The 27,500-nt window shown below is 39.7% G+C and overlaps 1 protein-coding gene across 1 annotated transcript in view; it reads left to right on the top strand.

Annotated features, from left to right (window-relative positions):
- The first annotated feature begins 1,734 nt into the window (after positions 1–1,734).
- Positions 1,735–27,500, top strand: part of GRXCR1 (glutaredoxin and cysteine rich domain containing 1) — a 133,950-nt gene continuing 108,184 nt past the window's right edge. The window contains exon 1 of the mRNA XM_025921720.2: positions 1,735–2,745. Coding sequence (XP_025777505.2) covers positions 2,236–2,745 — 510 coding nt within the window. The 5' untranslated portion in view covers positions 1,735–2,235. The remainder of the gene's footprint in view (positions 2,746–27,500) is intronic.

Genomic DNA, 27,500 nt, shown 5'->3' with positions numbered 1-27,500 from the left:
TAGATGCCCTAACAAACAATCCTTAAATTTCCACCTCCACTGCTTAACACGATAAAGGCTTAGTTTTTGCTCATAACATAGTTTAGTGCGGGGCGGTGACGATTGTGAATCTGTGGCTCTGACAAGCTCAGTATATGGCTTCAAGGGTCATCCAGCTAGCAGATGGGGAAGGAGGAGAAAGGGCGTGGATGGGGCACTCTCTCTCTTAACTGCCTTGGTCCACAAATGAGGCATGGCTTTTGTTCACATCCCATCAGTGAAAGCTAGCGCTTGTTCCTTCTCCTCTTAAACTGCAAGAGGCTGGGCGATGTAGTTTTGTGACCATCAGAGCATCCCGTCTTCATAGGCACTGGGAGATGTTTCACAAAATTATTAACATCTCCAGGGAGGTGATTTGTGACTCTTCTTTTTTTGTGTGACTTTATTCACAACATCGTGCTATTATTGTCTGAATTTTCTAAAATAAAAGTAAGTTAAGTTTATATCACATAAAACTATACATTAAAAAAAACTTAAAAAAAAAAACAAAAAAACAAAAACAAACAAAAAAAAACGAAGTTCAGTATGAGGGCCAAGTGTGGATCCTCCCTCTGGAGGTGCAAACAGGTTGGGACACTCACCACAGTGTATGTTTTAATATGGCCCTTGTATCTTTTTTTTTTTTCTGAGAATTAATTTTTTTTAATATATGAAATTTATTGTCAAATTGGTTTCCATACAACAGCCAGTGCTCATCCCAAAAGATGCAGTACCCATCACCCACCCCCATCAACCACCCCCATCACCCATCCCCCACCCCCATCACCCATCTCTTCAATACCCATCACCCACCCCCATCAACCCTCAGTTTGTTCTCAGTTTTTAAGAGTCTCTTATGCTTTGGCTCTCTCCCACTCTACCCTCTTTTTTTTTTTTCCTTCCCTTCCCCCATGGGTTTCTGTTAAGTTTCTCAGGATCCACATAAGAGTGAAAACATATGGTATCTGTCTTTCTCTGTATGGCTTATTTCACTTAGCATCACACTCTCCAGTTCCATCCATGTTGCTGCAAAGGGCCATATTTCATTCTTTCTCATTGCCACATAGTACTCCATTGTGTATATTAAACCACAATTTCTGTATCCATTCATCAGTTGATGGACACTTAGGCTTTTTCCATAATTTGGCTATTGTTGAGAGTGCTGCTATAAACATTGGGGTATAAGTGCCCCTATGCATCAGCACTCCTATATCCCTTGGGTAAATTCCTAGCAGTGCTACTGCTGGGTCATAGGATAGGTCCATTTTTAATTTTTTTGAGGAACCTCTACACTGTTTTCCAGAGCGGCTGCACCAATTTGCATTCCCACCAGCAGTGCAAGAGGGTTCCCGTTTCTCCACATCCTCTCCAGCATCTATAGTCTCCTGATTTGTTCATTTTTGGCCCTTGTATCTTAAGAGATTCTTCAGTCACTCACCAAAGTGTCAGAAAATGCACTGAGCATGGTGTTAAGAGGTCCGTTCTGTATGCATGGGTGATTTGGATATAATATTTATTAATGCAGATCACGAGGACCTCTTTGCCTGATCTGGCTGGCTTGGAGGATTTTCCATTCTTCCCTCATTGTCCCTTATGTTTCCTTCCAAAATCCTTCCCTCTGAGAGAATTTTCAGCTAGCGGAAGTGGGAAGTAACAAGGCAAATGTTCTCTCTTTTCACAGTTTGTTAAAAAGTTATTCTTTAGCAAAACCACTTGTGCATCAAGATGTGTATTGAAAATGCATCTTATACAATGCTGACAAAGTCGAAGAGATTATTTCATAACTAATATTAAAAGCTCTATGTTGGCAAGTAGCACATTCACTGCCCTTTTGAAAGATCACAGTGGAAGACAGAAGAAAGAAGCCCTGTGGGAGGACTATGACACGTCCCATCCTACACATTAGATTCCATACTTCATCTCTGGCCTCCACTCTGGACAGCAAATTGTAGAGATACTCTTCTGTTAAAGATCCTTTTCAACATTCATCATTGGCTTCAAAGTTCATGTCTTTCGTTTCCTTGCCCCATACTTATTTATTGTTTCATTACCTGCCACTTTCTTGCGTTTGTCCTGTTAAAGAGTCCACCATGGCTGTTTAATATTTAAAGGCTGGGATCATTTGCAGGTTTTAGTTTAAAGGTAACCATAGCACACGCACACACATTCATTATTAATAGCAGAGACGCACTGTAAGTTCTTAGGAATCTTCTTTCGATGTTAGTTTCATATGGGTGCTGCTGTTGCAAGAATGAGGCTCTGATATTGCTATGTGGCAAGGCGACTAATGCAATAACACTGATCCAGAGATTATGTGAATTGTTTATGTGGGTGGAAGTGATCATGCTAAAAAGGGACATAAAGCCAGAAAATGACAGGCCACGGAAAGTCCGGTTTCGGATCGCGTCATCTCACAGCGGGCGAGTTCTGAAGGAAGTGTATGAAGATGGGCAACCATCAGGCTCCCTGGATTCTGAATGTGCCAGCATCTGTGGGGTAGATGGACTGAGTGAGTCTGATGGACAGCAAAACGGCCACATAGGATCAGAAGGTGATGAGTATGAGAACGACCAGGATAACTTGCTGGTGTTAGCGAGGGCTGCCAGTGAGAAGGGTTTTGGTACAAGAAGAGTCCACATTTTAAGCAAAAATGGCACAGTCAGAGGCGTCAAGTACAAAGTGAGTGCCGGCCAAGCTCTATTTAACAATTTGACCAAAGTATTGCAGGTAAGTCAATGCACTTTGCTTTTCCCGGGCTTTGTTCTTAACTCACCATCTCAACACCTCTGTGCCCTCCGGTTGAAAGCAAGCTTCTCTTATTCATGACTCCTACATACTTCATGAGTCACTCCCCCATCTAAGATATTGTCTCAACAGCCATCGATTAAAAAGAGGGTCATTATGCTTAGCAAATTAGATGGATTCTCAAAGTCATATTTCTAAGTGGTCTTTTCTTCCAGTGTGCAGTGACTAAAACACTGTGTCTGTTTCTTTACCAAGATGATGGTGTTCAAAGCATCTGAGCACAATTTAGGAGTTAATTTTTGGTTTATCACCTTCCAGATACCAGATTAGCACTTATCATCACTTGTATGGATTTTAAACCAGAGAACATTGAGAGCTGCATTCAGTGGCGTTGGATTCAGTTGGAATGTTAGGAAGCTGTAAAGACAAACTTCGACTTGCCCCTACTACTCTGGGGGTTGCCGCTTTTATCTGAGGTGCCTTTCTTCATTCATTTGCCCATGGGAACTCTAGAGTAGCACTTGAAAAAGTTATCCCTCTGTAAATGTATGGAGTGAGATCCAGATCTTATAGGAAAAATGTTAGCCTTTAAAATGTGATAGATTCTGCACAGTAATGTAGGAATGCATTATTCAGGTCTGGAGGCCTTTGGCAATGATATAATGTTTAGACAAGTTTTTGAAATTGCCCAGAAGCATTGGTAAAATGATTTTCTGTTAAAAGCAGGGATCATTATTTCAGGAATAGAATTCATAATCACTATCATTAAGGTAGCAAACCAATATTTTTCATTATAATACCATTCTGTATTATTTTCAATATTTAAATAAAATCTCCTTGATGAATTATCCAGTGCCTCTGCATTATAGACAGATATAACAGTGGTAGGGAGAAAGGATTTTAACCAATAGTATTGTATTATTTTTCATTTCAAAGAAGTATTTGGAAAGATCACATCGCCAGGATTAAAAAAAAAGAAATTAAAGGGTAAAAGCAGTTAAAATCAAAGACTATTTTCATATGCAGAATTTACCCATGAAAGATTTCACTGATTAGGGATGAGGTGGGAAATCAAAAGTTAGAAACTGATGACTATGTTTGACTAATTTGGAGATCTTGTGTAGACTTCTAAAATAATCTTAGTGGCCTCTGTGTTTTATCTAATGCAGAAATTATTATTGTCAAAGTATAAGCCAAGACTCTGTAATAAGTGTAAAAATGTTTGCATTTATTGTGATTAATTTAGCTTTTGATTGAGTCATGATTTGAATTGCTTTACGATCTGGAAGGTTATTTACAAAACTTCTGCACCAGTTATAGTACTGTGATTTGAATTTATTCATATCTCCCCCCAAAATTATTATTTATGGGTAAATACCTTAAATCTTCAAGAGAAAATGTTTTTCTCCCTATGGCTTTGTCCTGAAAGAGCTTATAAATTCACATATAGGAAATAGAAGAAATTCTATAATCAGATGTTATTACTACATTACTTTATAATAGTTAACTTGTATACTTTTCAATGTGTAATTCCATCACCCTTTTTCTTTTGAAAAAAAAAATCCAGTGAAACTCATTTTTTAATAACTTACCCATATTCCATTTACCCTTTGCTTCAAGAGGACAATAGTGATTACTAGCAGAAGTCGCTCATAGACTGGTACTTAACCATTTTTCTTTCTAGCTGGTCCTTCTTTCTGTATAATGTGGGCAAAGTAATCAGCATATTTCAAGTATTCACAAATTTTGGCCATCATCATTACTTTTATCATCATCATCATCACCATCGTCATCATGGAATGTTCTCTGATCTCTCCAGGACAAAACATAAGTTAAAGGAGTTCCTCTCTTGGATGGGGGCTGCTAGTTGTGCTATTTCAAGGGGCTTCATTCACATCACTGTCTGTGTTAATAGCACCCCTCAGAGTTGTGCAATACAACCTATGCAGCATTATATAGAGAGCTGATTTGGATGCTCGCTGCTTGTTAAAGGATAGGTGTCATAAGGAGTGACAAATATCTTAGACATGTGCTTTACGGTGACTGAGTAGGTTTCCATAGGCATCCCACAATGCAGTAGCAGAGAAGCCCTGGGGACTAAAAGCAGAAGTTACCATGAAGTTACTTCTATACATGGTTATGGGACCAGATGTGACTCTTCCCTGGATATCTGTATATTTTCCACATCCCTTAGAAAATAAGCAGCAAACCTAACTGGATGTAACTGTGATGTAGTAATTTCTCTCATGGAGGAAAAAGTGAGGAGTAATATTTTGGATATTTGATTAAGGTTTCAATGCACAATCTTATTGAAGCAAGGCACTATAATTGAAGACACAGGTTTTTCTTCCTGTTTTAAGTCATAAAGTCTTAAAGCATTCAACTTGAAACTTGAGAGGAAACCCAGTTATAAATAAAAGCTTTCAAAGAACCGGTAAATAACTTGGCTTCCTCTCTGTTAGTTTCCCATTCTGTTACTCCTGTCTCATAAAATATTGGCATGGAGCTTGCAAACATTTCAGCTGTGCAGAGAATTGTCATTGAAATTATTTGCCTCAAATATTTTTACTTCTTAGGAACACTTATTTAGAAAGTTGTGTATAAAAGGGATATTAGAACAAATTCCCATTTCATGTGTTAATTAGTTTACTGTATAGAACTCTGGGTAATTGAGGATGTGCAATATTAATTAAAGTTTTTGACGGTAGTAATGGACCATGAGGTAAAGAGAGGAAAGTCACTTAGATGTGCAGGTGGGCCTTGTAGAGGGCGGTTCATTGTTTCATTTGTGAATCTCTCAAAGCCTCCAATGCGTCTAGATTATAGCTCTTCAGATACAGGTGCTTGGTTTTTCCATTTCTCCTAGAAACAACAAGAATGTAATGCTCAAGAGAGGCTCATTTGGAAATCTGAGAACGTGGAATCTAGTGATGGCCTGGAAATATGCATTTATTAGAAGCTTTTTAGGTTGTTCATCCATACACTGAAGTTTGAGGATCATTGACCTAACATGTAAAATGGAAATTCATCCAGTTCGCTAGAGTTAATAAAAATATTCCTTAATGTTCTTTATGTCTTCAATATTTAAGGGGGAAAACAAAGAAGTTACGTATTCATCTGTCATTTGTTCTTCTGATCATGTTAGATCACCAGGGAGGGGTTTCCTGAGCCAAAGATAAAGATATCCCGATAGACTTGTTTCCTCTTGTATCCTAATTTATCAATCAGTTGGTTTAGAAATGGTTCCTGAAATTACCAGTACATTCTGATGTAGGTGTGGTGTTTTAATTTTCTTTAAGAAATTCTGTAAGGATAATTCTACCTAGATAAATGATTTTACTCGTCATTACTGGAGAATTTTAGAAAAAAATTATTTTGTATTTATTTTTTACAATTAGTCACCGTTACCTCATGCAAGACAAATTATAAGACCACTATGTGGCTCATAGCGCTCATCACTCAGGGCATGATTAGGTTCGAGATACACCCGTGGGGCCAGGACAGGCAGCGAGTGGCCCAGGTGCTCGGGGAGGAGACAGTGCAAAAACCAGCCTGTAAAAAGAGCTCAGGGACTTAATGATTTCATATGTGCCAAAATTACTTTGAGAGGTTTAAATACGACAGTTTTCTTGATTTGAATAAATTTATAGCAAAAAAAAAAAAAAAAAAAAAAAAAAAAGATTTGCAATACACCTTGACCTTAGCAGCAACATATTTCCAAAGCTTCTTGGGGTGGGTCAATGATGCAGATAATTAAGGTCATTAGTTTTTTTTCTAATTTGTTCCTATGGGATTAAATTTCAGGCAGTAATTAAATATCAGTAATTTTGTCTTCATCCTATTTTCAAACTTGTATAATCTGTTGTATACTCAGTTATAGTCTTTTTTCTGTAATTTCTATACTTTTAATTCCCTCTTTTTACAAATTTAAAGCTACTGTATTAGAGAAAAATAGATGCCAAGAAGGACAATAGCTATCCCCATGTTATAATTTGCTGGTTCCTTTCTAAAAACTCAAACATATAACTTTTCATCTTTGTATTTACATGCACATCTGTGATTAATGTGTTTATATTTATAAGCATTTTAACATTTCGAGATAAGTAAAATAAAAATAATTTTACATTTGCAGAAGAATTTATATTTTGCAAATTTTTTCGGGGACATTATTTTACTTGATTGTTCCAAAGATTTTGTGAAATAAGGAGCGATAATGCCTGCTTGTAGTAACTGAGAAATCAAGTGTCTGGCCCAGAGCTAGTAACCTGGGAACCCTGCCTTTCACTGCTTTGGCTTTGTTAGGTTTTCAAAGTACAGTGCTGTATACAAAAACACTCAACCTTACCTTTATTTTTTTTAATTTATTTTGAGAGAGAGTGCACAAGTCGGGGAGGGGCAGGGAGTGAGAGAGGGAGAGAGAGAAATCCCAAGTAGGCTCTGTGCTGTCAGGGCAGAGCCCAATGTGGGGCTTGAACTCATGAACTGTGAGATCCTGACCTGAGCCGAAATCGAGAGTTTGATGCCCAACGGACTGAGCCACCCAGGAGCCCCTTAAATTATATTTTTAAAATTTATCAAACCTTATCATCTCTATAACATCATGTGATTAAACTCTTTTCAGATTGCAAGGGTTGACACTGGGAAGGGATGACTGGGTTAAGTCCGGGAAGACCCCTGCTCAGCGTTGTTCACTAACTTTAGGATGAATGATTAACAGAAATTTCTGGCTGTACTTATTATTCATCTCTAGTAAACTTTATCTAGCTTTGGCAATAGAGTAATATTCCAATGAAAACAAGGCGATACTCTTGATGACTCCTTGGTCCCAGTGGTTTATTTGGACCACTCTGGAAAACAACAACAATAATACAAAATATTGATTAAGTACTTACTAAATACACTGTCCTTATTATTTATGTGCATTGACATTTATTTCTCATAGCAATTTCATGAGGTACTATCATTATTAATTAATAATAAGTTGAGCATATTCTCTGCGTATGAAACATTGTTATAGGATTTAAAATCTCATTCAGAAGAATTATGTAATGTTCTATCAAAATAAGCATCTATTAATGGAAATATTGCCTTTTTTAGCTATCAGGAATAGCAAAAGCTGCAGGATTTTTTATGCAATTCCAAATGATGCAAGAAACTACATTACAACCCCAAAATGGGTTGGTACAAATGATATATTTTTATGGAAAATTATATAATTGCAAACTGATACACCCGAAGTTCCTGTTGTTACCGGACAGAGAACCAGTTGCAAACTCTGGTTCAGCTGCTCACCTCTCGAAATTCAATACTCAAGAGACAAGTGATGGTGGGAAAGGAAAGGTTGCATTATTTAGGAAGCCTCAACCTGGGAAGATGGTGGACTAATGTCTTAAAGACTGTCTTCCCAGTCCAGGTGAAGGCAGAGGGTTTTAAAGGGGAAGGGTTGAGAAATGGGCGGGGGTGGGGGGGGTGCTAACATGCAGGAGAAGCTGATGCTCTGGCAGTTAATTATATGTCAACATGACCCTCAAAAGACTTGCTGGCATCGAAGGCAGCTGTTTTTAATGGGGTCAGGGCTTATCTTCCAAGAAAGCCTGGTTCTTTATTCGTCAAGGCCAGTGATCTGCAAAATCTCAAGGAAAAGGCAGTTAGTTCTCCTACAGACCAATGGACTTAGGTTAGCAGGCAAGGAGTGCATGATCTTGAAGGAGTTAACCCTTCAAACTTGTTGAAGTGCTGTTATGATGACCACCTTCCACATACCAATGCTTTGCTACCCTTGGCCACAGCGTTTGACACTGATGTTGATTAGGACTTCAGTAAATGTTCTTTCTTTGAGTTAATGAATTAAGTGAAATTCTCTTACAAAGTGATTATTTTTTTTCTTTTCCATCTCTTTTCAGTTTGGAGAATTCTCCTATTGGATAGGAATAGGTTTTGCGTGGTGAAGTGTTAGTTGCTCCCTCCATTCGGTTCTTTCTGTTGTGGGTTATCTTCTAGATTCAATCAATCATTCTTTTAATTACCATTTGCTACATATCTATTATGGAGCAGGCACTAAGTAGATAATGTGAGGAGTAAGACCCAGCTTTTGCCTTCATGGACTATTCAGTAATGTATTGTGAATTGTTGTGTAAAGTGATTTCTGGAAGAATTCAGACACAAAACTTGACTTTATCTTCTTTTTCCAGAGGCTTTTCCCTCTCTGTTTTCTTATTGGCCTAACATAGTCTCTGCTACCCATTCCTTGTTTCTCCCATGCTTATATTTTTCTGCATTTAGTCTTTCTCTTACTAGACAACCATTTTGTTACATTCCTTCCTTCAACTTCTCTTGCTTTCTTTCTAATTTAGGTCCATTTCAAGGCCCAAGGACTGAAGGGTAATCTATATAATTAATGACTCTTATCTTGATCCTACAAGGCTCCAGTAGTCAGTAACAGTGACTCTGACCATGAGTACTTATCCCAATTCCATGAATCTTACTACAGATTTCTCTCATTAGTTCAATGAGTATCTAGTTGGAATATTTCTCATTCTCTCCTATGTACTTGTATCATCAGGACATGGGATCATTGTGACATTTTAATTTGTGGAAGGCTGATGCTTAATCCATTAATTTACCTAAATTCTGACATCAGAACAACATGCTGAGAAAACCCACAGATTTTACAAGATGACTTGAAACTGCTTAATGAACTCTTACTGATAGCAAATGGTTACCACATAATTAGGAAATTAGCACCTGATGCTTCCAAACATTATAAAAGCAATATAATAGCAGGGCTAGACAAACATCTTTGGGTGGTCCTACTCATGCGTACAGAGTTTCTGATATTTTCTTTGAAAACCGGTACCTTGAATTTTGTATAAAAGCAATATAAATATTTAATAGTCTATAAGTTGACACTATATAAATACATCACTTCCTCAATCACTATTGCCTGGAAGGAATTTTAGAGATTATAGATATGTTAAAATGTCATACAGAAATTTTTTAATGTTTATTTATTTTTGAGAGAGAGAGACAGAGTGCAAGTGCGGGAGGGGCAGAGAGAGAGGGAGACACAGAATCCAAAGCAGGTTCCAGGCTCCGAGCTGTCAGCAGAGAGGCTGATGCAGGGCTCAAACCCACGGACCATGATATCATGCCCTGAGCCAAAGTTGGATGCTCAACCAACGGAGCCACCTAGGCACCCCCATACAGAAATTTTTATTAAGGGACTTTGGTTCATGTACACAAGTCTATTCAAGTAATATTTAGGATCTCTTTGCTCAATTTTATTTTTGTAATAATTCATTATGTCACCTAATTTCTGACAAATTATTTATGCCTTAGAACATTTTGTTAGGAAGAAGTAGGTGCACATTTTGTTCATGTAATTCCTTTATAGTTAATAGAATAAATTGTAGAAGTATTTATTATTTTTTTGATTCCTAAACAACAAAATTGGTGTTAGTTCACAACCTCTGGAGCTTCCTGGGTTAAATTTGAAACAAGCTCCTGTACATGGAGGGCAGGAATTGACCAGAGAAAGAGACAGGCCACTCCAGATTGGTACGTGGCAAGTTTAATAAGCAAGGGAACTTACCTATGAAGCTGGTCTTGGGTAGCCACAAGATGAGTATATCTCCATACCCACTGGAATTTTAAAATTTTATATAGAGGCCTTAACTGACTTCAGTTACAAATACTATTCAGATGACCTCAATAACACCTTACTCTCTCAAGGCTGCATCCTTGAACAGCTTCAGCTGTGGGAATGGTGGCTGGGGGCACACATTCCAAGGACAGGAGAGGAGGTGAGGAGCCTGTGACTGCCCATCAGTTGACAGCCATGTCCTCTTGATTAACTCCTCCAACAATTAGGCCATGGAAGAATTAAGTTTCCCCCCTTTTTTGCACCTTTTATGTAACTAATGATATAGAATTAAAGATCTTTATTGTATGAAAAGTCTGAAAGCTTGACTAGTCTACAGAGTGGGTAGAGTAGTGAAAGCCAGGTTGTTGATTTGCAAGAGATAGTTTTTGCAAGAGAAAACCTGGGGGAATTATGTGCTGACAAGTCAGTGGAAATCAAACAAGGAGAAAGAATGCCAATCTGGTAGAGACTGAATGAGGGTCATTTTGGGAAAGGAGAATAGTTGGATGGGCTGTGACCTCAGGGCAAATTGGCAGGTTTAGAGATTGGAAAGTGGGCTTTGTGGATTAGAGCAGGGTCAGCATGGACAAGCTGTGGGATTACCCTGCTCATCAGTGCTCCAGAACCAGTCTGTGCTGGTAGAGCAGCTGTGCTTACCTGCACATTACCTTTGGTGTAGAGCCAGGTTCAGTGTCCTCTCATGACTGACTCATGAGCACCTTCTTTTGACAGCTGTTAGCATACTGTTTGGGAAACATCTGGCAGAAGTGATGCCCTCTCATGTTTCAAGATTCTGTTGAGTTCAAGTAAACACTGCCCTTTTCAATGACACAGGACTCATGATTTTCCCCAGAAATAAAGAGCAAGGCCTTTGGCATCCAGATTAATTGTGTGGTTATGTGAAAAAAAAAAAAGCCTGCAGTATCCATATTTAGGGGGATTGAACAATGGTAATAATTATTCACCTAGTGTATTACTTTCCTATTGAAACAAATCGCCATAAACTGAGTGGTTTATAATAACACAGATTTATTACTTTATAGTTCTGGAGGTCAGAAGTCTGGAAGGAGTTTTATGGGACTAAAATCAAGCTTTCTGTAGGATTTTACTCTTTCTGGAGGCTTTCCGAAGAATCTGTTTCTTGCCTTTTCCAGCTCTTGGAGGCTCCCTGGGTCCTGGTTCTGCATCTCTCTGACCTCTGCTTCCATTGTTATATCTTTTTTTCTAACCCTTCATCTTCTTTCCCTTATAAAGACCTTTGTGATTATATTGGACCTACCTGGGTAATCCAGGATAATCGTCCTATCTGAAGATCCTTAGTGAAATAATATCTGCAGAGCCTCTTTTGCCATATAAGGTGACATCTTCATAGGTTGTGGGGATTAGGACATGGATATTTTTGGCCAGCCATTAGTCTACCTGCCATACCTGGTAGGTACAGTAAACTTATTTTGTCTATGAGAAAACTAAGACTTTATGGTAGATTCAACTTTTTTCCAATGTGTGTCACACATGGATGCACTTGTGTCATGACTGCATGAGGATAAGAGAGGACTTCTACAGCCCTTGACTTTAGCGTTGGCCACATGACTCCCTTTAGACAATGGGATGGTAATAGATGTGGCGCATGCAAAAGCTTGAAATGTGCTTGCATGATTGAGTTTTCTCTCCTGCACTCTTTCCAAGAGAAGGCATGCTGCAGGAGGCTGGTTGGTCCTAGGAGAGTGAGAGACATGAAGAACAGACCTGGACCCAACCAACATTTTGAAGCCAAATCCTTCATAGCTTAGCCCCGATTTGCTGACTGCCAGCTAAACTGCAGACTCAAGAGTGAGCCATAAATGTTTAACGTTGCATTTCACTCTGTTTGGGGTGGTTGGTTAAGCAGCAGGAGCAAACTGGTACAAGTTCACAGATTCTGAGTACCTTGCTCAAAATCACATGATGGTGAGTGATATAACTATCAGAAAGTTTGACTCCAAAGCTTGGGCTCTTATCCATTAGGCAACTAGTGTCCAACCACTCATTGGATGCCTGAATTTTCTCTACAGCATCTCTGTCAAGGTCTTACCTAGCCTTTGGTGGGGATTTCTAGAGGGAAGAGATTCAGAGTCTTGGCAAGACAAGGATTCAAGTCTCACTATCCTGTGGATATTGAACCTACTGAAACTGATCATACCAGGATAGAGTGAAGGCCATCTGTCACCCACTTGCATGAATATAATTTAAGACTAAAATAATATTTTTGGTGGCCACATCACACTATTGTGATGTTGGCTTGTTGACTCATTCAAACATCTTTTCTCAGTGGAAAGATTCATGAGGTTAAAACTTTCAATCTCATAAAACATCTGTTTTTATTTAATGTAATACTCTTGTTAGTTTTTTTTCTGTGTTTACATACAGGACTCTATATTCAACAAAATTTAATTTTATTGTGTTAGTCAAAGATGTTAATCCTTTTGGACTCTGGTCTTGTAATTAGCTATGCCTTAGCACTTTATGGAGTTGATGGAACACAGTTTTGATTGTGGCAAACTATCAGCATGGAATAGCACTGAGTAAAAAGAAATGAACTTATAGCAAATAAAGTTATCACTAATGAAGTGGCAAATGTATTTTATTAAGTATAAGAAACCAATAAATTTAAACTAGTGGTCTTTTTAATACAGAAAGAGGAGAGAAATGAAAGATGTGCAAAGAGGAGAGAAATGAATTATGTGTAAGTTGTTGTACCATAGACTGTATCAGCCTCAGAGGGTTTCATGGATTTCCTTTTAGTAGGCTCTTTAACAATGATCTTTACACATTACTCATATAGTGCCAGAAACTTTGTTCAGGAAGGGAGCCATTTGTCTCCCAGGGGTCATGGATCCTAATTCCTACAATCTCAGGGAAATAACTGTGATTCTGGGAAGCAGATAACTTGTCATGGCACAAATTTTGTGTGGTGAGTCGGTCAGACCAATACTCAGTAGTAGTGGGTTTCTAGAGTCATGGAACTTCATTCACAATGAAAACACAGCAGCAAGAGCCTGAAGGCTGAAAATTTGCCTCTGTGAGTACCTTGTGCTTTTAACTGTAGTTCTAGGACAACATATAGTTATACACATTTGTCAGTTAAAAGAAAGTATTAGGAAATTTCAATAACCAATAAACCAACCAAACTTAACTAAGGTTACCACCTCTCTTTTGAACCATATAAAAAACTAAATCATGGAGCTTTGAGACACAGCATCGTAGATTCTCTTAATTAATCACAGCTGTCAGGGCTGCTCTTCTAATTGTGGGATTTTTCTTTATATATATATATTTTTTTTTTTTCTTTTATTATTCTTTATTTCTGCCTACTTCAGCATCTTCCATGGCCAGTTCTTTCTGCGTCAGTTACAAGTTAGCTTTCTCAAAAAGTGTTTTTCATATTTCTAAGATTTCTAGAGATGGAATTATGCCCCCAAACAAGTGACTTGGTGGTGAGAGCTTATGACGACTGAAGCAGACACAAAGCCTGTGCTGGAAATTAGGTAGCTGCCCACTCAGCCTGCACAACAGGCTTTCTCTCTCTCTTCTGTCCGTCCTTTCTGTTGGAGGTAAATGTGAGGCACAATAAACAACTGCTGGAAAGACCACTTGACTTGATTCTTTCCATACTGGATTCAAAGTGACTACTGGCTCCTATTTCGTAGTGTGGGCAAGAAGTCCCATACTAGGGGCGCCTGGGTGGCGCAGTCGGTTAAGCGTCCGACTTCAACCAGGTCACGATCTCACGGTCCGTGAGTTCGAGCCCCGCGTCGGGCTCTGGGCTGATGGCTCAGAGCCTGGAGCCTGTTTCCGATTCTGTGTCTCCCTCTCTCTCTGCCCCTCGCCCATTCATGCTCTGTCTCTCTCTGTCCCAAAAATAAATAAACGTTGAAAAAAAAAAATTTTTAAAAGAAGTCCCATACTAGTCATCACTGGGGCTTCTTTCCCTACCATTATGATCTGCAGGATATGCAGGCTTGAGGGGGTCAGAAAACCTAGCCATGGTCCTGGTCTGTGGATTCTGGCACATTCATCTTCATTTCTGCTCTTCCAGCCCCTTGATGCTGCACTGATGCTGCTCACGGGCCTTTCACATAAATTGTCTCTCAGAATACCCTACCTCTACTTTTTCCAGTTCTTGGAACTACCCAACTTCATCTTGTGTATGTCCAGGCTCTTTTTTTTTAATTTTATTTTTTAACATTTATTTATTGTTGAGAGACAGAGAGAGACAGAGCATGAGCAGGGGAGGGGTACAGGGAGAGGGAGACAGGATCCGAAGCAGGCTCCAGGCTCTGAGCTGTCAGCACAGAGCCCGACGCGGGACTAAAACTCACGAACTGCAAGATCATGACCTGAGCTGAAGTCGGACGCTCAACCGACTGAGCCACCCAGGCGCCCCGTGTATGTCCAGGCTCTTGAAAACATAACTCCATCAATTATTCACAGGAGCAGGAAAAAACCCAAATTTCTAAGAATCCCCACTTTTCTTTGTGAAAAATACATAATTCCTCCATGAAGGGGTAAGAACTGTATTCTCTGGAGGGAGGTGACCTGGTTTCATATGCAGAGTCTGCTATTTCCTGGGTGGGTGTGATGGGGAAATTTACCTAACTTTTGTAAGCCCTAGTTTTCTTGTTGCTGAAATTGGGATAATGATCATGATTATTTCCTATGAACTGTTGCATATAAACCATTTTGCACAATGCCTGGCATGTTATAAGTGCTCAATAAATATTGTTATTACTTTTATTATCCACCTCAACAAACAGTGAATTGTTAGGGATGAAGACCTTCTACAAGGGCCTTCTAGCTGGACTTGGAATCAAATTGACATAATTCAGATGAACATGAGAAAATAAAATTTAATAGTGTATGTAAGGGAATCCACATAGACCTGGAAATTCCAAGAACAAGGCAACATGAAGCTTACATGAACTAAGGAGAGAGGTAGAGTCTGAAGATACAAAGGGGAGGAAGGTCATTAGCAGGAAGGTGAAAGGAGATGTTTTTAAAAACAAAGGTTGCCCTATTACACAGATAAGTATATTAGGTAAAAGGGAGTCTCTGTTAATAACTCTTCCTGATACAGGCTCTCCTTTACAATGTAAATTTAGGCAGTTGAGGACCATGAAGAGAGCTTTTCTACATCTACTGAGTTTTGATGACTTTTAACTCAAAATGATGTTCATGCCAAAGTGGCCTATCTTGGGGAAGCCTGCCCTTGGCCTCTATAGAATCAGTCATTGTTAAGTACTCTGCTAGGCAGTGAGGGTGCACAAAGATGAACAAAACATGATTTCTGTCCTCAGAGGAATTAAGTTCTTTCTTATGAGGAATACAAACTCATAGTTACTATAGAATGTAGTAAGTACTCAGAGTTTACTGGGGGACAGAAGCAGGACATCTGAGTTCTTTTAAATTCAGAATCTTATAGAGATTCTGTTCTCTTCACATAACATATTTTAAAACTAGGGCTGCATGGGAACTCTGGGCCACTCCTTAAAAGGCATTATGGTACTACAAGTTTTGTTGGCTGAACTCACTTCCTTTTGGGAAATCTTAGCTTCTGCATCTAAACTTGGCTTAGCCTCTGCCACACAAAACTGTTTTCCTGAGGCCAGTTTCTGTGTTTGAGTTTCTCATTGGCTTTGGCCCCTAACTGGGTCTTTGTCTTGGATTCTGTAGTTTTAACTTCCTGTGACTACTTGGCCATGTGTTTGCCAGCCTGGCTGTGCTGCACTTGGCTGTGTACCTGTGAGCTCAGCCAGCTACCTAAGTGCCTTGTGTCTGAGCATTCCCGTACAACACCTGTCATCCTGAAAGCCTGGCCTGCCTCTTCTGGACAGAGGCGGGCTCTCTCTGTTCTTTCGTAATAGCCTGGATTGACTTGTTATGCCTTTCAACAATAATTGGGGAATTATTTGTAAATATATGGGATATGCTCTGCTATAAGGCACAGAGTGGACTACTACATATGGCTTAAAATACTTAGACATTTGTTATATCAATTAAGAAGAAGTTTAGAGGAGGCTCAGGTTGTTGGTGGCTTGATAATGTGATAAACAACTCCATTTTTCCTGTTCTGTGCTCTCATCCTTAGCTTGTTTGTGATGCTCCCTCATGGATTCAAGATGACTGCCATAGCTTAAAGCTAATCCAGAGGCAAAAAACAGAAGAAGAGGAAAAGCAAAAAAGAACATTCTTTGTAGGTGTGCCTCTTCTATCAAAAAGGAAAAAGAAAATTCTGGAAACTTTCTAGAAGCACTGTCTGACATTTCATTAGCTGGAATAGGGACTTAGGGCCACTATTTGTTATAACAAGAGGCTGGGAATATGAATATATGGCATTGCCTCTCTGGTAGAGCATGGGTTTGGAAATAGCTGTTGGATAGACAAGCAACAGTGCCTGCCACACCATTACTAAACAACTTTGGTAAGATTTAATTTTTATTTTATGCAATTTAAGTCACAATAGATCATGCTACTTGAATTACTAAAGCGCTTTAATAGTGATCACATGTCATAATATTTAGTTTGCTTATCCTTGTTTTTTTCTGTCTTTCCAGGTTCATTTCCTCTTATTTTTTTTTTTTTTTTCGGTATTCATTCCTTTTGATTTCTGGCTGCTATTCAACTTTTCTAAGGCCTAGAGCTTTTTACCTGATTCTATTATTCTAACACTAGAACTTCACAGACATCAAATGATATTAGGGGTGGTAAGCAATTTATTATTAACTAACAGCAATATAAGTCTAAGCCTGTCAGCTATCTGCCATATCCATAGTAGGGCGCTAATTGTGTAATTTTAAACAAGTGCATGCCACATTTGACTTAAAGTGAGCAATCTAAAACAGAAAGGAACTTCCCCGAAGTAGTGACATTGCTTTGTTTTTTCCCTTCTGCTTGCCTACGTGGAATCAAAAACAAAATAAAATACTGAATACAATGACTGCAGAGTCACAGCGATCATTCCCAAGGCTTCTTCCTTCACTGCCTCCGTCCGCCTCCCCCTTCCAAGCCTCAGGGGCTCTGCAGTCAGTGAGGTGGAACTCATTTCACATTTGAGGAGAACAATGATAGGAAAGCTCTCTGCATGCAGAGCAGGGCAGACTCTCTCTCAGCAAGCCTGTCAGCAATGCTGCTCTGGATTCTGCTAGTCACAAACAAGCTTTTTAAAACACTGACTTAAAAGAATATTATTAGTACTGGTAATAAGAGCAACCCTTTATTGAATGTCTACATGTGACAGAAATTTTCTTAGGTACCTTTCTAACAATACTGTTTCTTTAATCCTGGCAAATTTGCAAGGTGGATATTAACTTATTTTACATAATAGAAGCTGACAACATCCCAGTATGATTCGAAGGACAATGAAAAAAAAAAAAAAACATTTGTCCCCAATTATTTTTGTCTTCATTTTGATCTGCCGCCTGAAATCCTTTTCTATTTTCTCCCCCCACTTTCCTGCTCCAGCTAAGTGTCTTCTGCTTAGGTTGAAGTTTCTAGAAGTAGAACCTGAGATTGGGTTCTTGTGAAAAGTGATTTATTGAGGAAGTACTCTCAAAAGTAAGGGGTGAAGGAAGCAGGTTAGGGCAGGGGAGGACAGCTCAGCCAGGGAGTGGTCTTGGCTGGAGACCAGCTGCAGTCTGGGTACTCAGAATACAAATTGTACCATGGATTTGTTTCCACCTTGCAGTAATGGGCTGGCATTTTGTATGCTTCTGTCTGTCTGTCATCAGCCATTGGCTGTCCATGTATGTGTGTTTATGTATGTGTGTCAGGGCATCATCTGTTCTGCTGAGATGTTTATCCAGAAAGGGGAAGCTGTGAGTTTTTAGCAGCCAATATTCATGCTGCTTGGGGGGTGGGTCAGCCAACCTTGTGAAGGGAGTTCTGGGTGCATCCACTACAGTCCACCTCTTGCCCTGTTCAGATTTACTTGCTTCTTCCATCAAGTTCATTTCATCCAGGCATAGCCTTGCCACAGTCAGTGGGACAGTTAGTGGTATATAAATTATAGCCCCCACGCTGTCGTTGGTCTCAACGTGATAACTGGTATTTATTTTCTCCCTCTTTTACCATCCATTTTAGACCCCCTCCTCCTACCTAGCTAGCACTTCTGCTGGTCTAGGTGGTTTGCATGAGTGGGTGGCCCTTATTTTTAGTCCTTGTGGAGTCTGAGCCTCTGATCACTATGCCCTTGTCAGGCAGTGGTTGCTGTCCTTGACCATTTACATTTAAAACCATGTGAATACCAAGAGAGGCACCAGAGTCCCAGCTATATTTTTATCTGCCCCTAATATGTACCAGCAGTTCTATATCTTTGAGAAAATCAGGGTCAATTCCTTCTGCTCGTATAATGATTCCTTTTTATACCAACTAGATTACTGTCATGGTGAACCTAAGGTGACTAGATATCAACTGTAGTTTTAAGTTTAGTGAGCCTTTCACTGTGTTACTTGGTACAAGTATTCCCTTCCGGGACCAAGAGCTTAAAACTAATAATACCTAAAGTTGTACTAATTCCTAGGCCCCAGGTGAAGGCCTAGGAATGATGGCGAATGGAATCATTCCTACAGCTTTCCGTTGGTTCCTGGACCCATGAATTATAGGTATTAGAAATATAGCACCATATAATAACCACCATATAAGCCTAACATAGTACTGGCTTAAGGTATAAGTGGCATCCTGAAGAATGATGCCCCTTTCCCACAGGGTTTCATCTCCAAGCTGATATATCATCTGTACCTTCAACATGATATATCTGTTCGGTGGCAGGTTCTGGATGATATGACACATGGTATGGCATGGTCTTGGTCCTGATCCTGAACCCTAGGGGTTGGTGCTATGTCTTTCCTATTGGTGCTATGTCTTTTCCTATTTCCTGGCTAGTGATTTGGACATAATGCCCTCTTCACTACAGATACTTTAATAACATGGAATCTGCTGTGTTGTATGCATGAACCACAATTCTCGGTTACTTGTATTTCAGCCTGCAGCTGTTCTTTTTGTCAGCCCTACCCCACACTAACAACCTTCTGTGCCACTTGATAAGTGGATGTGTGTCTTCCACTGTGGACCTGAAGAGGTCCACAGAGCACTTTATTTCTTTCTTAGAGATAGAAGGGACAAAAATAATTTGCCCTTTCCTTTTGAGAGGAGGTTCCAACATGCCTCAAACCACCAGACTCCTAGATAAACTCTGTGGGGTTTATCTCCCACACTCTGGAGCAGTGTATCTTATATTCAGGTGTTTAGTATTCCTTGCTCATCAGGTCTCATTCAGAGGAGTTATTAATACAGGTGGACCAGTGTGGGGCTCTGCGCAATGTCAATAGTTGGCTGCCCTTCCCCCCTTCAGTCTCCTGGATGAAGAGGCTCCCATTCATCTGAAGGAATTATCCTCTGTTCGGAGGACAGCAGCAGAGAACAGTTAGCAGCCACCAGTCATAGTATCTGAGGACAGTGGACCAGCCTGGGGAAGGGGAGGGGTAGGAACACACCCTAGCACCCACCACACCCTATAAACATAAAATGATGTTATCTGGAGACAAAGGAGGAGAAGCATTGGGTGGGGAAGGGATCAAAATTGAGGATACTAGGATCTCACCAAAACATTGCAAAGAAGAGCAGTGGAAGGCAGTTGCATTGCAATAAAGAGAGGAAACTAGGGTACTGGTTGCCAGAGTTCAGAATAGCCCCAGGGCTTTCCTGTGGAAGTGGCAGCAGTGTAGGGGTGGAGAGAGGGTTGTTACATATTCAGAGAATTAGCAAGTCAGTTGTGAAACACTTGGCTGTTTGAAATTGGCTATGGTGGGAGTATTCCCAGCACAAAAATCAGCTAACGCGGGAAATTAGGGCTTTTATCCTCTCCCTGAAAATAGTTTACCAGCTCATCATTGTTACTAAAAAGTTTCTGAAAAGAATATCAAAACAGGAAAAGGTGAAGAGTAGGAGAGCGCCCAAGCCCCAAACTCTCCCTACTTAATAACTTACCCTGGAGCCAGAGTTCATCCCTGCACATTTTGCTTTTCCGCAAATGCAATCAGAAAGTGCCATCTGGCTAGCCATTTTTTTTGAGGCCATTATTGTTATTTTTTCTCGTGTAAAAAAAAGTCCATTTACTTCCGGGGTTTTCTCAGTAACTTTATGTTGCCATAGATATGAAGAAACTCTCCCCATTCTGTTTTTCCGCCCCCTGTGGATTTCGTCCTTGTGTAATTGAAAAGCTAATCATGTTACTCCCCTGCTGAAAACAAATCAATGGTTCTTGGCAGCATTTACATATAAAATCTAACTTCAGAGTCTGCTGTATGACCTGAGTTCTTCTCAGAAGCAGAATATGAAATGAGGACTTGCGTGCAGGTCGTTTATTGGAGAGGTGATCTCAGGGCAGGAGGGAGAGATGGAGAAATGTGAAAGAGGGAAGGGGATAGAGCCACGGCAAAGGTACATTGATTGATTACTGCCGTGTTTAATGAGGGTCCTTCAATCCTGCATCCTGCTGGGGCCTTCTGAAGAGTATCTAAAATGCCTTTCAGAATCCACATCAACTGGGAGAAGCATTCTTTTATGGTCTCTTTCCCTTTGGTGAGGATCGCCCCACGAGATCTATATTCCCCCACTCACCACACACACTTGTAGGCTACACGTGCCTAAGAGCTGAGTGGTCTTTCAGTGCCCCACCCCGAGGAGCCAGAGAAAAGTCCGAGCTGGAAACATGGCACTGAGTCACAGTGAGTATCTGTCGATACCAAATGACACGAAGCTCATATGGATCTGTTTCTTGAAGCCAATGGGAGGTGGAACAAAAGAGGCAGCTGATACATATGGCGTATAAAGCCTTCCCTGCTTTTCCAGTTTAGTCTTGCAGTCCCATCTCCGGGCATGGTCTCCCTTACAGCCCGTATGTACCGATCCCTTACTCTAACCAATCTTTGCCATTCTATATCATCTGATTTTTTTCGCTTTGCTTTTGGTACATGCTGATCTCTCTTCTTGAAATGCTGCCACTTTTCTCTCTTGGTTAACTCAATCTTTTAAACTAACCTCAGACGACGTGCCTCTTTCCTGGAAGCTTCGGTGCTTGCCCTCAGTTAGGTTCAATGCCTCTATAACTCTCAGAACACCCTCATTACAGCTCTACTAAAGCCCTATTGCCACATACTATAACTCTAACACAGAAGTCTGTGTACTACTCAGCCTTCCACACAGGTCCACAAGGATGGAATTTTAAATTTCCACATCCTGGGTGCCTACCACAGTACTTTGCTGCATAATACATGTCCCATAAATACTTGTGGACTAAATGAATGTGTGCATTTTGATTTTGCAGTGGACTGCATCTCCTAAACAAAGAAAATCTAATCTGAGGCCATTCAAAGAATTGAAACATGCATATATTTTGAAAGAAGTTTTCTAGGTATCCAAGTATGTCTTGGATATATACAAAATCAACAAGGCAATAACAATGAAACTGTAAAAAAAAAAAAGTCAAGCAATAAATTGGTGATTATAAACAGAAGGCTCCTGCTCTCATGAATTAGATTTGTAAGACACAGACACATAACGTTATGAATAATGATAAAAGAGGGGAAAATAACCCACTGAGAGATGAAATATTATAAGGTAGTATAATTACTAGGAGATCAGAGGATTCTGGAATCTTCTGCAGATAGAAGGACAAGGAGGTTTCTAGGCAGTGGGTGAGATTTGAACTAGTATATGTAGTGGTGGATAGCAGTGACTCTGGAAGAGAACCCATAGGTTCAAACTCCTAAGTCACATATCACCCTTTATCTGTGTCATCTTGGGCAAATTATAGTTGCCTCATCTATAAATTTGAGTTAGTAGTTATACCTAATTTATGTGGGTATTGTGAGGATTAAAATAAGTAATACATTTATAGAGATTAGAACAGGGCCTGGCATATAATATTTGTATTATATATATATATATATATATATATATATATATATATATATAGTATACTTACCTTAGAAAATGGGGAGGTGAGTCTCTTAGCAGAGACATAAGATATGTTTGGGAGTCAATAAAGGGACTAGTTTACTTGTAGCACAGAGTTTGTGTGGGGGAAATGGTGGGAGGTAAAATTGGAAAGCTATTTTTGATTCTTACTGAGAACCCAAAGAGTCAGTATAGCCAGCAATGAGAGCAAAAATGAGGTAAGGTGACTGTACGTCTTAGTTTCCCCTGTGGTTTAATTGCTGCCTTGTTATAATTCCTAGGATACCTGTCACTTTCAAAAGTGTCTTGTTTGGATGAAAGATACCTAAAAAAGTGATATTTAAACAAGGGTCAAAGGGATTTGTGGAGATTATCTGGCATAAATGTATAATATGCACTACAGAAAAATATAGGTTGTTAAGAGACTGTTGTGTGTTTGTTTAAAATCATATTTGTTTCCATGGAATCATAAAAACTCAGTATTGATGGGGACCTTGAGAGAATGTGATAGAATTCATTCTTCATTTTTATATTGGCACACCGTAATTTGCTTTCAATGTATTTTGAAATGTTCAAAGAAGTATGTGAAGCCAAATTCTTTGCATAAATAACAACAACAAAAAACAACACACACGCAAAATAGGCGGAAGTCAAAGCTCGTGACAAGGAAATTATAGATAGCTCATGTGCATGGGAAGTTCTTTACTTCATATTCAAATGGCAGCCCTGAACTATTTCCATATGCCAGATTTGGAATTGTATACATTAGTCAGTACTTTGGTTTGGACAATGACAACACCATATGTGGCAGTGTTTGTGGGATGATGTCAACATTCTGCACTTTGCCCTTATTATCTAATGAGCATAAGTGAGAAACTGGGAGACTTAAAGTGCTGATACTAGTGCTACGAACTATGGTTCTTATAATTTTAATAAGGCAAAATTTGAAATCATCAGTTGGCTTAAAAAAGCACCTATCAGTCTAGTGTTGAGTCAACCTAAGTCCACTCACTGGGCAGGAGTAAGAGATGCAGGACAGACCTTCCATGTGTGAGCCCTGTTACCCTGTGCTCACTTGAAGCTGGTCAGAACCCATGCAAAGCTGGTCACCTCAGTGGAGAATGGGATATGAGAGATGTGACATGGTGAAGATCGGAAGTGGTATGTGAGAGGTGTCTGATACAAAGTCTTTTTTAGATTGCATTGGTATTTTCATTTCACCTGTACTGACTTTTTCCTAGAGTTCAGTTCATTTTCTTCACACATTTGGAATTAGGGTGTGTAGAGTCACCTTGAATGAAAGGATATTTCTTTCTCTCTCCACTGACCAGTTTGGTACCACTGCTTTATTTGTAGTCTAGAACCACATTTTAAATGGTTACTCAAGACTGTTGTTGTCTAGTGATACTGGGTATGTTTTATATCCAGTTACAAAGCCAGAGAGTAGCTTGGCTCAGGTTCTGTTTGCAAGGCTCTGTCTTGCCACATTTCGTATAAACTGTATTTCCAGGCAGCTAATGAGGTGATTCTCCCTGCCTCCCCCCACCCCCGTGCCCCAGGTACCTGTCATGAGATGGTAAGTCCTAGCCTAGCCCAATTTCTGGTAATGAATCTGGCTTCAGTCTATTGCTGTGGGAGCTATGTGACTTCATTCCTACCTACCACTTTGTTTCTGTTCTATTTCTAGACCTTGACATGACTATCCTTTTTTGATTTATTTTTAAAAAATCCACTCTTTTTTGGGGTGCCTGGGTGTCTCAGCCGGTTGAGCGTCTGACTTCAGCTCAGGTCATGATCTCACAGTTTGTGAGTTCGAGCCCCACATCGGGCTCTGTGCTGACAGCTCAGAGCCTGGAGCCTGCTTCAGATTTCTGTGTCTCCCTCTCTCTCTCTGCCCCTTCCCCGCTCATACTCTGTCTCTCTTTGTCTCTCAAAAATGAATAAATGTTAAAAAAAATTTTTTTAAAAATTAAAAAAAAAATCCACTCTTTTTTATTTTAATCTCCCATACTACTTGGAACATTGAGCTGGGGCATATCTATACCTAAAGCTATAAAGCTATCTTGACTGGAAATCTCTTGAAAAAATTATTTTGAACAGATAATTCTCCTTCCAGGCAAACTACTAATCAAGTGTAAGTGTAAAACAAAAATGTTTCCATATGTGCAAAGGCTCAAGAGAGTTTGCCTTCTTCACATCATTTCAGAAAAAAAAAAAAAAAAAACAACTAAACCTGCACTTTTACAAAAAAGAAAGGTACAAACCAAGAGATGAGAAGATTCAGAATTTAGGAAACATTTGATCTAATTCAGGAGAGCAGTAAAGAGAAATACCAGGAAGAAAGTCTTCAGGCAAGATGGGATTCACAGGATAAATAGTAGTAAAGGGAAGTCCCCAGGCATAAAGTGGGTTATCTGAGATGCACAGACACATTAATCAAGAGAAAAGAAAGTAAATTATAAACAAAGGTAAAACCACAGAAGCTGATTAGTCATGCTCCAATATGTAGCACATGGAAATTTATCACTTTGAAATGGTCCTCAGCCTTTTTTGGTCTTTCATGCCATCTACGTTTTGAAGAATACAGTTATTTAGCAGAATATTCCTCAATCTGTGTTTCTCTGCTGTTTCCTCATGATTAGAATCAGGTTATATGGGGCGCCTGGGTGGCTCAGTCAGTTAAGCGTCTGACTTCAGCTCAGGTCATGATCTCTCGGTTTGTTGGTTTGAGCCCTGCGTCGGGCTCTGTGCTGACAGCTCAGGGCCTGGAGCCTGTTTCAGATTCTGTGTCTCCCTCTCTCTCTGCTCCTCCCCCACTCCCACTCTGTCTCTCTCTGTCTCTTGAAAATAAATAAATGTTAAAAAAAATTAAAAAAAAAGAATCAGGTTATATATTTTTGGCTGGGGTATTACATAAGTGATATATCTTTCTGGGGTATCACATCTGAAGGCACATGTTGTCCATTTATTCCTTTGAGTAATATTCATTTTGGTTTTTATTATGGTGTCTAATATCTCCACTGTAAAGTCATTTTTCTTATTTTAATTAATAAATACTTTATTGGGAGGTACTTTGAGGCTGTGTGGTTATCTGGTTACTCATCAAACTTCCACAGCAAAGATTAAGCACATGTCGATGATTTTTTTCCATGAATAAAATTTTAGAATTATGTTTGCAAAGTGATGATTTCCCCCTATAGTTATTAGCATTCTTCTGTAAGAAAGATTCTCTTTTCTCCTTTGTTTATAGATTTATTTATCTATTTATTATCAGTATACAGACTGTGGATTCTTATTCACTGGGTTATAATCCATTGCTGTCCTTATTCATTTTAATACTCTAAATGTTCCATTTTTGTCCAGTAGGAAGGAGCCCCTTAAACTAGCACTGGTGTCTTCTTGACATGCCCACGTCAAATTTTTAAGCACTTCCTTACTTTTTTCGCATAAGGTAGTCCAAGCTCACTTTATACTTTCTCTGCTCATCCCAGGAATCAACCATTTCTTCAAAGAGCCCTGGTACATTCTGGTGCAGAAGGGTATTAGGAAACCAAAGTCTGGATGGTAGGTTTGCTCACAACTGCTGGTATGTCATAACTCGCCTGTCCTTTCATTGGACAAAGTTAATGATGGTGGTGGAGGAAACCCTGTTGTAATTTGGATGTATTTTTTTAAGTTAATTCGAAGCTCATGCTATTCTTTGTCTCCTAGCAATGCTGAGGCATGGAATGTGTAGTTTTATTTTTGGTCCTTGTTGATCTTATTTTTAGGGGGAGGATGCGTACAATGATTTGGATCCAGGAAGCCATCACTATGAGTGCCGACCAGACCTCCAAGATCTAGTCTTTTGGTGTCTTCCTTACCCAGGGCATTTTCAGTCTCCAGGATAATTAAAATTTAGATGGAGATTTTACAATGCATTAATGTACATGCTGATAAAAACTTTGAGCCTAGAAATGTATGCTTTAACTCCCTATAATCTTTTACCTTAATAGTGTGTGGTTGCTTTGGAGTCAGAGAAGGAAGTTTGGGAGGAAATAAAGTCAAGAATTACTTCCTTCAAATGAACATTGATGGGAGGATAGCTCTTGTAATTTGCTTTTATACATTGCCTTCAGAGGCTGCTGCTGTTTTCCCAATACATTTGGCATTCTCTCTCTCTCTCTCTCTCGCTCTCTCGCTCTCTCTCCTTCTGCGTACATGTGTGTGTGTATCCAAAAGTGTAATCCTTGGCATTTATGAAAGTCTAATCTGATTTTATTGCTGAAAGCAGAAATATATAGAGGAGGGAAAAAAGTATCCCATTTCCTGCGGTATTGACAGCACAAATGAGGACTTAGTGTTGCATTCCAATGAGATTGTGGCTTTCATTAATTTCACACCCACGGCTGATGAATGAAAATTGTTTTGTTGTATGAGGCAGACTGCTCCTGCAGAGTAATTAATCCCCAGTGCAGGGTTGGAACAACTGCCACTGAAAATGCTGTATGTCTGCAGCTCAGCCGAGACTCGCCGGTGAGGGCTCTCCTGGCAACCACGCGCGACTCTATGATTACTTACACAGGGAGAGTGACAAATGGAACCACTGACACTCGTTTTAATTAAAGACTCCAAAACAGGTGGCCAGGCGGGACGGAGGAGAGGTACAGAGGGCTTCCTAGATAAGAGCTTCGTAGAGCAAATATGTTTCACCGTGAAAGAAGCTGTCCTGGGTGGAAAGGCTACCTCCTATTTCTGGCCAGAACAGGAACAACTGGGATGATGAAGTGCAAACCGTAGTCCTCTGATAGGGAAACAAGATAGGAATTAGACAACGTGATAGGAAGAAATGAAGTCCATGAACTAGTCACCTTAATATTTAGTTTTTCAATGTTCCGAGATCTAATATGCGTTTTAAGATTCCAGCATAGCCGGTGCTTACTTATATCCAAGTACAGATAGGCTGGTTTGAAATCTGTTTTCTATGCACCTAATACTTCTCTCAAAGTCACTGTGGTGAGTGCCCCCTCCACTTTGTCACACCAGCCTCGCCTTCGTGAAGGGGTTAACCTGGGATCACAATCATATATGCCTTGAGCAACTCCAGCCCTCACAAAGTTTTGTT

The sequence above is a fragment of the Puma concolor genome, chromosome B1, assembly GCF_028749965.1.
Source record: "Puma concolor isolate L17-30 chromosome B1, mPumCon1.1.hap2, whole genome shotgun sequence".
NCBI classification, from domain to species: Eukaryota; Metazoa; Chordata; class Mammalia; order Carnivora; family Felidae; genus Puma; species Puma concolor.
The sequence above is the reverse complement of the archived record's forward strand: the minus strand, read 5'-3'. Positions and strand labels throughout refer to the sequence as shown.